Genomic DNA, 12,730 nt, shown 5'->3' on the forward strand with positions numbered 1-12,730 from the left:
TGTGGGAAGAACCGTCCCTCACCTACCAAGTCTCAGATCTCAGCATTGCTTTATGGACTGGAAACTGTACTTTTAACATTGCTATATAGTACCGATGGTAGAATACATATGAAATCTTTAATGTGTGTAGTATGGTAAGTATTCGACCGAGAAACGCAAGAAAAAAGTATGATAGTGATGTGAGAGATTCATGATTCATGACACAATGAGGGCGACGAGATCAGCAATTAAATTCAGCATCTTGGTCGTTGCCGCTGTGTTATGCACGGAAACAAACTGCAAAGGTTTGGCAACACCTTGCATTCCTTGTTCTTCGAGAGCTTTGAGATGATTGCTACCAGGGCCATGAATCGAGGATGCTTCGTCGAGGGTGTTCAATGTCGACGACGAGCCACGCATCGCGGCAGCACGTGAGTTTTCACGATTGATGGGTAGGCCGTCATCCAAGAGTGCCGTACGTACCATCGACGAGGCGTAGTTTATAATCGAGGGATTGGAGGCGTTGGCGAAAGTATCTTCAATTCGATCTCTGAGACTGTCGTAACTGAGAGGTATTGAGTCAAATGTATGCTCTGGAAAGGCTACGAAAAAACTTACGCCAATCGAATCGTTTCAGGGAAGAAGTTAGCGATCTCCGCGAGTAGACCATAAAGCATTTCCGTCTCCGCATCGTCACCTTGGGCAGTGGTGAGCATGACGCCGATGAATGAAGTCGCGAGGAGTGCAGTATTGGCGTCATTAATCCCAAGGAACTCTATGGAAACATGTGGAACGCCCTTTCCATCGCCAAGTGGCGTCGGTTCCGTCTCCAGAAGCTGCTCATCACCCGTGCCGCAGGTTTTCAGCAACCGATTAAAATCAGTTACCGTCGTAGAAACGGGCAGAAGCGCCAAGGTATATCCCAAAACATCTGCATTCAGAGCATCCTGCCCGCCGTTCGCTGGAGCATTTTCGCCATCAATTTCAACGGTCAAGCTGAGGAGGCTGCGTAGAGTTTCCTCTGTGCATTCCCTGAGGATGCTATGTCGAAGACCCTTGAAGAGAATAGCCGCAAGCGAGAACGAGAAGTTGGAATCGAAGGATAGTTGCAGCATATTATCGAATTGCAAAGCTGGTTCCTCCATTGGAGAGCGTGCCTCCAGCAGTCGGGACGAAACAGTGCTTTGGCTGAACATTCCCCGTTTCTTCATCTCCCGTAATGTCAACGACATCAAGCATACGCCCTCTTCGAAGAAAGCGATGTGACTGAACTGTATGAACACCACACCAAGCCAGAAAAGCTGAGGAATATGACGGGAGTCATAGGGTAATCCAGGGATAACCTTTGATATACAACGTAACATGCTCACGAGCGCCATAATGTCCGCAATGTCAGGCTGTCGTAGGGCTGTTCTGAATGCCATCAGCATTTGATACATGAAGTCGTCGTCGACATCGGAGGTCGCCAGGGTCCCCAATACGATGAACGACCTCATTTGGATCATGGATGAATACTGGAAGGCGCACGACGTTGCAAGACTCATCCAACGTGCCCTCCACGCATTCAGTTGACCTGAAGAAGTCATTAATTAAGTCTAACAACAGCAGACGATGGATAGATGTACCTTTAGAACCTGAACACACCGACATGACTCGTAGCAAAAATGCGGTAAGTCGCTCTTGGATTTCGATACCCTCCTTGGTATTGTCAGGGTAGACATCGTATGACGCATATTCACTCGTAGCTGTGAGGCGTGACAGTCCAAAGAGTTTGAGCACTTCAGTCTGGGAGCAATCTGAAACGAGTTGAGCTAGTTCAGGAGCAGTGCTTTGTTCGGTTCGAGCGAGGTATAAACATTGCACAAGGTTGACGATGATCCCGTACACCGATTTTCGGACGATCGTCGAGCCCACACCAGCAACTAGCGTCACAATGTGGATGACCTCAGGAACGTACAGTTGGTTATGCACAGGCTGGTTAGCTTCAAATCCGGCGACGAGGGCGATCCGGAGCAGAGTGGCAACTTCAGTCCATGCAGGATTGACGGAAGGATTTCTGGATAACCTAGGCGAGGCTTTAATAATCGCCTGACAAACTCTGAGTATTTTGGGAAGAAACGACTTCAACGAAATTCTACCTTTCTTAATCTTGAGTACAGCCGACCACGTACACTGATTGACGAAAGTGCGGAGATCGCATGAGCAATTACTTCACAACGACGAGTTCCAATGCCGCCGTCCGTAGCCGTCCGTACCAGTTCATCGAATACGATGTCCACGACGACGCTCTCTAACTTGGATATCTCCCCCCAAATATGCACTTGGACTGCATTCGCGGACAGCTGCCAGCGATCTATTGAGCTCGGGGTTGTACACGTACGGGCAAGACACTTACCTCTGGCATGGTAGTGGTGAGATCGATCAATACTCTAATACAATCACGTAGTCTTGCCCCCGAACGTTCAAATAGAGGACTTGTGGGGGTGGCAAAAGCTTCCAAGTTCTTGATCCAAGGGTTCATGTAGCGCAGGCAGTTGATGCGCTGCAAAATTTGCATAACTGCCTTCCTCTCCATGGCGGTCATCGCAGCCGCTACCTCCGAGATGAAGTCTAGAGTCAGTTGAGGAGCAAACGCCGCCAACCGAGCGCTTAGGCCGATGACAAAAGCATTTATGTCCCCAGGAATAAAGCCAGCTATTGCACGAGTCAGAAGTTTATCGGTCACAAAACGAACAACGTCACCTTTTGCTGCAACGATTGGACTCTTATCAAAATTGAGGTAGGTACAAACAGCGCCCAGGAGATCATAGGCAGCACTTCGCAAGTCCTCATCGTGTGCATCAATACTGAGCATGCCAACATGAAGCAATGTCGCCGGGACGTTAGAAAACCGCATAAATCGTTCACTCATTGGAGCCTGACTATCCTTTAAGCGGCCTTTAGCGTTTCGGATAGTCTATGAAGACATTAGAAGGGATGGAGCCAGAATGATTTCGAGGTATACCTTGATGATCATATCACGAGCCGGGGAACTGAAATACAATGTGTCCCCTTGCCTACTCCGCCGTATGATGAATTCGTTGATTTCCTGGCCTGTTTGAACATTATAAACGTCGCTGATCTCTGCTAGTAGCACGATCTCTGTAGAGCGGCAAACTAGTCCCGGGGCAATAGGCATAGCCCGAGCCTGCAAAACGGTCAGTCTGGGAACCCACTTCACACAAACGCCTTTACTGAGGTAATTTTGACATGCGTCTCACCGACGGTGAGTTCAACTGCGACCCTTGCCAGATCATTGTTCTTCCAAGTAACATCCCTGAACATGTCGCTGACCTCTTGCTCCAGGGACACTGATACAATTATTTAGTGCAAGGTTTGACACGTAGAATACGATACGCACAGGGTCCTTGCAACGCTGGGGATTCAATAACACCTGTCGGCACTTGGCCCATTAGTTCCAAGAGCGAGCACGAAGCTTTTATGTCGCTACAGAATCCTGTCCCTTGTGCGTCGCTCAGCTTACTATGGTCTTGGGTATGGTAAGAAATTTATACTTTACCAGCAAACACATTGTAGAGCCTTCGCAAATACTTCTGTGTCGTATTGTTGGCATTCAAGATGTGAGCTTTGGCAAACCGCATACGGATGTCCAATGGAACAAGTTCGGCAAAGTACTTCAGCCATCGCAAGGGTAATTCTGAAAGCGCGGTGAGGTCGGTGCAATCGAGGATGATCTCGAAATAGATATCTTTGTATTTTGACGATTGCAGAGTCTACGAGGCCAAGCATCAACGCGATTCGGGAACGCAGTGTCGTTTGACCTACTCTGAAAATGTGATACATCAACAGCTCCAAATCCAATGCTTCCACATCGACCTTGTTGAACCGCAAGACGAAGTAGGCAGTGTCATTCGCATCCTAACAAGCATGGTGAGAAATATAACGTTGGGCGATGTGGAGAGGCTTACGACGGGCGGGACTGTCTCAAGAAATACGTCCTGAACGGAACTCGTCATTTTATTGGCATAGCGCTCCATCAAAATCAGATACTCGGGGTGTTCGCTGCTACTCAAAGTAGACATTTTTGGAACCTCTAAAGGTGGCCCTAGGTCAACTAAAAGCGTGCATAGGTTGTCCCATGCATTCTTGCCATTCGCAGCTGAATTATCACCCTCTGCGGAAGGTTTAGAGATGCTGAGCAATTCCTTCCCTATTTTGTCCGCATGTTTATCGAAGAATCGATGCAACACGATGATATCGGTATCATCAGTCGTCGTTCCCAACCACTCATCTTCCTCGATTTCGGGAGGAGTATAACGCTGAACCCAATTACAAGTCAGTCGAGCAAAATTTTTGAATTCAAGGAGACGCACATTGAGTTCACTAAGGTAACGGGTAACATGTGTGATATGTTCCCTCAAAAAGTCATTTAGGCCAATCATATGTGCTTCCTTCCCAAAGAATATGTTGTTCGCAAGGTTTTGAATGATTTTGGCAATCAACATCAAGCCTCGACGAAGACTATCACTTGGAGGATCGAGATCGATTATCTCTGGGGCCACAACAGCAGGAGAAATGAATCTGAATAATAATTAAGATGGGTCTATTTATGATAGATTGAGCCATGACTTACCGAAGGAATACAAACGCCCCGAGAGCCGCGAATTTGGCCTCTGGCCACCTCTGATATCTTTCGGGGGATGAGTTCGGCACGTCAGATTTTGGCCAATCACATACACAGTTTTTCCTATATGCACACAGATCTCACGGAACATGCTAAGCAACAGGGAGTTAAGTTATGTATCGGTAAGATCAACGGACTCACTCACGAGGGTATTTTGGACGTTGATGACCCAATTATTTCCAGGAAAGATTGCGCCACGTACTCGATGTTTTTCCTATTTTGAAGCACGTCTTGTTCACCCGCTTTCGATGGATCTAATTCGTATCCTTGCCCAGGAGGAAGGGATTCCATACTCTTCACTAGAGGTTCAACGAGGCTTCTCAGATAATTGTAGCCGTGAATGCGTGCAAAGGCCGACAAGAAACGAGTGCAAGTACTGTTGCCACGAAACAAAGCCGCTTCGTTCTCTTCAAAGCGGACGTTACACGCGGCTCGGTCGGAACGCGATAAGGGAAATCCTCACCTGTGTGTGAGACTTCACGGTCAATCGCTGTCTTGAGAAGCTTCATAAGGGATGCTCTAGTATCAAAAAGGTTCAAGAGAACAGATATCATGCCATCGACCTCTCCGGGGGGACATGTCTCACAAATGGCGATGGCGATTGAGAGCTGAGCCACAAGATTAACTTTTGAGCCTTGAGCATTAAGTGAGACCTCACATCAGATTCTTTCACCAGCTGAATATAAGAATAGTCAATATCAATTATGTGCAAGAACATAATAAGATAACCTACCTCAGCTAACCGTGATTGACGTGTGATTGAGGGGGAACGATCCTCTGGATCAAACTTGGTTCCTTGTCCAATGACCCGGGCAAAAACATGGGCGAAAATTGTACGTTTGCGGTTGTCTTCATTATAAGCCAAAGGCAGACATTGCTTGAAGCCACTCTCGGTATTAGCACTGACTAGGTGTGAAAGCCCTGTAATGACCAATTCGCGAACTTCCGTCTCTCGATTCGATGCTCTCGTCTTCTGTGCTCCAATGTCAACCATCAAGTCATGTGGAGGAAGTACTACTCACTGATTGAATTGAACCGAGATCTGAAGTGCTGTCCGACGTCTGTGGAGCGGCTGTTACTGGGAACGGCTAAAACAGGATGAACACAAGCACTCACAAGAGAATCCATTTGACAAATTTCAAGGCCATTCAACAATATAGTCTGGTACTTGATGAAAAGTCTTGAAACAAAATGGAGGCTATCATCACCGGTGGTGGAAGGATCCAACTGCTTCAGTTGCAGACGGTCCAACAATTTGACGCATGTTCGCAAGCATGCTGAATTCAACTCAAACTGCTGTATCTGAGTCTCTGACGACGACTGATGACGACCGATAATTGAGAACCAGGAGACATAACGCTGAGATGTTACTTACATCGGGCTTGTTGATCCATTGAATAACAGCATCTAGAATGTTCTGACGGGCATTACTGTCCTTACGCAATGTCAAGGTGTCGGAGCGCTCGTATACGCTATCGCATAGGGAACAGAACTTGATCTTCTCTCGGAAGGTGTCTTGAGAATCATATCGCGTGATGACGTTGGTAAGACCAGTCAATGTTCCACTGATGTCTATGTTTATCACCTCTTCCATCCTCGCTTGAGTATTCTCAACAATTAACTTGAGAACGGCAATGAACTAATTGTACGGTGAGCGTGGCATTTCTTCGCCAAATATCAGAGCCATACCTGGTCAACAAACCTGAGCATCAGATGGCGTTCTTGCTCCTTCTCTTGCACGACTCGAACGACGCTATGAAAAAAAGTTAAAGATGATCGCTAACGCTAGAAATGACGACATACACATCAAAATATATTAGCACTTTGGTGTACAGACGAGGACTGAGTTCAGAACCAAGGGCCTCTCGGGCTGTATCGCGAATTTGTGGATCGTCTGCCAGTAAGAACGCGGTGACAGTGTTCACAAAATTATAGACGTGATGATTCGGATTCTCCAAGGCGCGCAACTGGTCGGGAAGATATCTCATCGGGATGACGTTATGAAGTAAAATGGGACTAGAACCCTTGTCGTCTATACATGCCCCTCCAGTGGCAGCGAGAAAGAGGGTTAAATTTTGCCACTGGTTGAGATTTTCCTATGAAAGAAGCCATCAACCGACGGTACATTATCGGCACGATATCCACATACCTGAGCAGCAGCAGACCTCCTCATCGAAGGATTGTCGCTCAAGGTTTCATCATTGACTTGCTCAGTCAAGGCTTTCCACCTGTTATGACACTCCATCCACATGGCCGTATGGATTGCGCTCGAAGCAGGCATCAATCTAAGCAGTTTCCTGATTCTCTTCTGATGGCCCAGACGCCCGACAAAAGTGACTTTGGGATCTCCAAGCCTTTCATACACAGCAAATCGCTTGGATAGTTCGTCCTGTGTGGTGAGCGGGTTATCGGGGGCACCAGGCTGTCTTTCAGCGAAAGCTAATATGCGTAGACCTTGCGTAGCGAGATGGGAAACCTGACTGTCGGACGAGGCAAGCGACACCAAAAAGGCCAATTCTGCTAGAAGTAAGGCAGGTACTCTGGACGGATTACTCTGGAACTCCTTTAGGTGAGGCGTCTGGGCGTAGTGTCAATATCAGTGGAGGGAAAAGTGAATAACATCACTTACGTCTGCCTTTCGAACGAACATTTCTAAAAGCTGGAGACTAAGACTTGCCCACAGTCGTTGCGCCTCGATCTCTGAGCGACTGTGCAACAGGTTTGTCACTACGCTGACGAGAGTCTGAGGCCTTTGACAAATAAAAAAACAGCTGAGCGAATCGCAAGACCGTCGAACACTAAATACTCACAGAGATTCTCTCAACCATGTATTGCATTCTTCGTAAAGAGGATCTTGCGGTGACAACATAATGCCCACCTCCGCCTTGAGGAGAACAGTCGCGGCGTTAGATATTTTGACCGAGTTGTCAACATTGGCTTCCCATAGCTTAGTGGTAGAGAAAAATATGTTCCACGACGTGTTGTCTTTTTCTTGCATATTAGTCAAAAAGAACGTAGGTCGCGCCCTCCACAACGATAGAATGGCCAATAGCAGAACCTCACGGTCACTGAGATTTTGTCGTTGTATCTTCTTGGCACGAGGAAGGGGAGCACTTCGTTTCATGTTACCGAAGGCATCTGTTTCAGGACGCTTCGTACTGGCAGCCTGATGTGACGTTAAGATTGGAGAACTGAAACAGTAAAAGGTATTCATACCTTGAAAATATCTCGCAACCGAGGGGCTGTTAAATTTTCAAGCGTCGCTAACGAGCGCTGCCACGGAAAACGAGAAGCCTTTGATGTATGAGATGAATATGAGCCAAACGCCAAACTTGCCAATCAAAAGCCTCACCTCTTGAACAAGGGTCAGGCAGGCACGTATTGTAGCAGTCTTAACAGCATCGGCGCGTTCAGGTTCGAAACAGGCAGAAAAGACCTCTAGAGCATCCTGTTCCGACACAAAGCGAAATATGGAGACCAAGCACTCCGCGAGAAGAGCGATATCTATCTCTTCCATACTGTCCCATGCATGCTTCCGAGAGGGATTCCACAAGTAGCTCTGTAAGTCGTTTCAGTCTTGTACCGGCGGGAGGATGAACTAGCTTTACCTTTTTTTCGTGCGCGACATCAAATGCTAGCATACACAACGGCACATCGTCGAGGCCCGGCTGTACACACATGGCTGCTCGGCATACATCATTTCCACATTGTAAAGCTACCTCGGCCAACTTTGGGGTGCTGTCTCTGCCTCTCTCCACTTCCTCCAAAAACTTGAGTTTGTTGTTCCTCCCAACGTTATAGTGAGGGTTGGTATCCCACACGGTCCTTTCTGTTACACAATGAAGGATGCTGAGAGTTGGCCAAAATATCGTCTCAAAGCCAGAGGACTTTTTGTAGAGGAGATCGAACACGACAGGTGCACCGTCCATTTTGCCGCGAGAACGCATTGATTCGCTGAACTCTGCAGGGAAGTTGTCTATCCACGACCACATTGCCCAACGAAGTGGGACAGCTATCGCTTTGTAAGCTTCACCGGACATGTTAACCATGAGCGAGGACAGCTCTGAGAACCAAAATCATATTAAACGGGATCAAAAACAACATGATGACAAGAACGAACCATTCAAAACTTGCATTAACCTCTGCCGATCCAGCAGGCTGTGGCTCAAGATGTGCAAGTCAACAGTGTCCATCCCGTCTTCTGTGTGCTGTGCTAGATATCTGATCTTCAAACTTAGACGTTGAAATACGATCTTCCAGTTAGATGCCGAGATGTGAAAAATGATTTTTCCAGCGAACTTCGCGATGAGATTATTGAGATTGTACTCTGAATTGACTGCCGACATGATCGTCTTCTCGTAAACACTAGCTTGACCATGTAGGAAGAAGTTTCCGGTAAGGGATGTCTTCACCGAACTAGCAGATGTCTTATTGCGAAGTTCAGGCTGGATGGGAGTAGGGACTGGACTGTGAGAGGAGGTTATTTTTTCGGTATTGACTTCGGCATAGTCGTTAGATACGGATTCTTGGAGTTCCAGTGTTGTTGCGACCAGTGCTGCTTTTCCATGCTCGTAGTCTCTGAATGAGACGTCCGCATATTGAGAGGTGGGAAGGACAAGGGGAGGTTCAGGCAGAGCTGTTTGACGTAAGAATAAAACCATTACGCTCAGTACGTATTTGGCACAACTCTCATCAAGTGGAGGTGGCTCAATCCAAGATACGGGTGTGGAAGATTGGTCGGGAACTACGCGTGTTCGTTTGGAAGGCGAGGAGATGTCGGCCTCTGAACCATACGGCGGACGATTGCTAGTACGAGAGCTGGACCGAGCGTCATATGGCTGCCATCGGGATCCCATTGCCACGGAGAGAACTTTGAGCAGAAATAGCTGAGACTGAAGGACTTCAATCGTATGATGGCCACTGGTATCGACTTGCTAAACGTGCGGTAGCTGATCAGCTGAATATATTTGCAGCGATGTCCTGGATAAATACCTTTGACAATTTCTCCAGCAGTTCAGCCAACGCCAAAGCGATGGTGTCCAGTGTTTCATGTGAAAGATTGACCAATGCATCAATAGTCTGTTCTGTAGCGGTGTCCGCCTCCAGACGATCCAGAGGAATTCCAGAATGAGAAGGAAGCTTTCAACGCAGACATTAAATTTTGGGCATTTGAAAAGAGACCTTGTAACGCACTTTGTTTTTCAGTCTTCCGACCAAAACCTGGACAATCTTCTGCAATGGAGTCGCGGACGTATTCAGACCACTACTTAAGACAGAGCCCTGCCCAAATAGAGCCGATTCACTGCTCTTGTGAACTCGTGAGCTTGAAGGACCACCGCCATGTATGGCTGCTGTTGCAGCTGACGATCTACGCGTAGGCATCTTTCAGGTTCCCTTGCGAAGCACAAAAACACAAGTCAAATGGACGGAGGCCACTAGTCGGTCCAACTCCAGTCTGGGAGATGATAAGTGTACGACAAGGAAAATCGATAAGAAAAAGGAAAGAAGGAAATGGATGGTTTGGAAACTCTGAGACCTGTACAGTTTAAGCCTTAGAATGAGCAGGCTATCTTCCCCACGACCAGTGGCAATCACGACGGCGGCAAACTGTTCGAATATTACGTAATCGACCCTGTCCTGCCAGCTGGGCTGGATTTACTAGCACAAGCTTATGACCCGGCCCTTTGTGCCGAGTTTTTTTGCATGTTTATACACCTGCTTACTTGTGCTCTGTAGGAGTTCTGCAGGTAGTGAACAGCATGAATCACCCATGGGGGGAAAGTTTGTGTCCCTTGGCCCACTGTATTCATATCACATGACCTGTTCTGTGAACATCCTGTGTCAGAGGCGTAATTACACCTGTCCTACCCGTTACCCATGGAAAAAAGTATGGTGGGTATGGGACTTGTACAGGGTGACTAATCCATTCCAGCCCCATCCCATGCACAGGAAAACCCACCAACCCGTGCTGTTCCAACTTCCCTATCTGCAGGTATGGCCATGCTCTATCCCATTTTACAGGTACAAACCCATGGGGAAAGTATTCTGTGCCAAATCAGTACATGTTGTATAGTGGGTGACATAAATAGCAGGTGGAGGACTTGTACTGTGTACAGAACTTTGTACAGGGTGGCCTACCCCATTCCCTCCCTGTCCCATGCACAGAAAAACCTGTAACCTGTGGAAAAACAGTACAGTTAGAGAAGGGGAGAGGAGACAGTGAGAGATGACAAATTATTACCAAAAAAGTGTGTGGGAATATAAAAGTTACATCTCATAACAGTTGAAGTATAGATGCATGTCAGATAACAGTAGGAATAAATAAACAGGAACATGAAAAATACTACGTTACTGTAGCTCAAAGGGAGGGGACATTGTCGTGCACGCAGGAAATTTCGATCTCCGCTTTAATTTACCCTGGTCCTGTCGCATAGATCATTTTTTGGAGATAATCGCTGATAATCGCTGATAATCAGGTCTCTTTGTCCCATTATATATAGGATTTACCCTGGTCCTGTCGCATAGATCATTTTTTGGAGATAATCGCTGATAATCGCTGATAATCAGGTCTCTTTGTCCCATTATATATAGGATGTACAGGAGAGAGTAACCCCCGTGGTCCCAAGTAGCCTGAGGGTGCAGAGGTACTGCAGCCCGTATAACCACTTGAATTGATGCTCAAATTTCATCTCCAGATTCCAAGTTCGCAGAAATTATGCCTTACTCTGCAAATTATTGACCCTGAAAGTCACCTCCGAATCCCTGAATAACTTGAATGACTCATTGGCGGCTCCGGCTGAAACTGCATTATAACTGACACTCGTTAGTTGTGTATACATAGACGAGTTGTGTACTCTGTACTGTACAGTAATATAATCTCTGAGAACCTCAGCACGCTCTCAGAGTTGATCATGATTCAGATTCATGAAAGGTTACGAAGTGCAGGGTCGGTTGTCATCGCGGTCGGATGTCCAGATTCCATTATCCGATGCTTGACGCCTAAGATTAAAACTGTTTTCGAATTTCCGCCTCAATATTCATGTCCTTTTCGAGAACAATGGGCTCGGAACCTGGGCCTGAGCGCTTGAGAAATCACACCGCGTCTCACCTTCTCGTCCCGAGTGCAGGTTGTCGCTCTTCCACCAAATACTCCGGCCCTGATCCGACTGTCCACACGTTCACCCACAGTCACAGTCCGACTGAATCAATTCTCCCGCAGCCCCACGCTCAATTGCTGGCCAAATGCCAGCTCATATTCAATTGACTTCTAGAGAGTTGCAACAGTGGATCGACACGGAGCAGTACAAAAACTCGGCTGATCTTCAAGGTTGAGGATATGTACTAGAGGCACGTGAGCCAAAGGGTGAATACACAGCCACGGACCTACATGGACCTGCTAACTCTGTCTTCTTTCGTCGTTGTCCTTCATTGCTTTCCGCAGAACTGACCCAGATCGGACCACAAACTCGGGTGAAAGAGATTCTCGTTCAAAAAAGTAGCAAGTCAATCGAAAGCACTGATCGTATGGGACCGTTCATAAATGCCAAGTGGGACTTTTTTTTGTAGCCCAGCGATGATTGCAAGTCATCCTCGGGAGGGCCAGCTGGGAAGGAGGCCCCTCTAAATGACACGTCGTATGTCGGGTTTCGTCGGATCTTCAACCGGAGCAAGACAGAAAAGGGTGGAGGAGCTACGCTGGCGGAAGATTCCATCAATCTTACCCAGGACGACCGAAAATTGAACTCCGCACATTCCGCATATTATCTTGAATATCGATTTGAGACTAAAACTCTATCTTGACCGGTGACCCTTCCCCCAGGACGAGGTCTCGGTGCGCGCTGTACCCAGGGCTCTAGGATTCTTGGACTGGACTTTCTTTCACTGGTCAGCGATAATCTTCAAGCTTAACCTATCGATCATTCACGCAATAACCGCATCCCAACCCCAATCTACCTTTTTACTTGTATGGTTTCTCCCGAAAGTCGCTATCGTCCTTGCTTTTGTTTGCTTTTTTCTTAGTCATCCACCACCCATCTTCTCGCAGCCATCGTAGCTACACACCCATCA

At 47.2% G+C, this 12,730-nt stretch overlaps 1 protein-coding gene across 1 annotated transcript; it reads right to left on the reverse strand.

Moving 5' to 3' along the window:
• Window positions 1-57: 57 nt before the first annotated feature.
• On the reverse strand, window positions 58-10,275 carry E1B28_004862 (uncharacterized protein). Its single transcript, XM_043149383.1, has 33 exons — window positions 9,857-10,275; window positions 9,656-9,802; window positions 8,784-9,597; window positions 8,272-8,726; window positions 8,016-8,222; window positions 7,880-7,957; window positions 7,474-7,829; window positions 7,293-7,413; window positions 6,813-7,241; window positions 6,467-6,759; window positions 6,353-6,416; window positions 6,039-6,302; window positions 5,780-5,983; window positions 5,686-5,724; window positions 5,397-5,636; window positions 5,322-5,339; window positions 5,127-5,271; window positions 4,809-5,070; window positions 4,717-4,755; window positions 4,613-4,669; window positions 4,353-4,560; window positions 3,948-4,298; window positions 3,805-3,897; window positions 3,539-3,752; window positions 3,380-3,481; window positions 3,214-3,329; window positions 2,984-3,166; window positions 2,722-2,935; window positions 2,375-2,673; window positions 2,118-2,321; window positions 1,605-2,067; window positions 598-1,552; window positions 58-544 (listed from the first exon to the last, which is right to left on the reverse strand). Exons 1-33 carry the CDS (start codon window positions 10,043-10,045, stop codon window positions 196-198), a joined length of 8,172 nt encoding a protein of 2,723 aa, XP_043013989.1. The 5' UTR covers window positions 10,046-10,275; the 3' UTR covers window positions 58-195.
• Between the last annotated feature and the right edge of the window lie 2,455 nt (window positions 10,276-12,730).

The sequence above is a fragment of the Marasmius oreades genome, chromosome 2, assembly GCF_018924745.1.
Source record: "Marasmius oreades isolate 03SP1 chromosome 2, whole genome shotgun sequence".
Classification (NCBI taxonomy): domain Eukaryota; kingdom Fungi; phylum Basidiomycota; class Agaricomycetes; order Agaricales; family Marasmiaceae; genus Marasmius; species Marasmius oreades.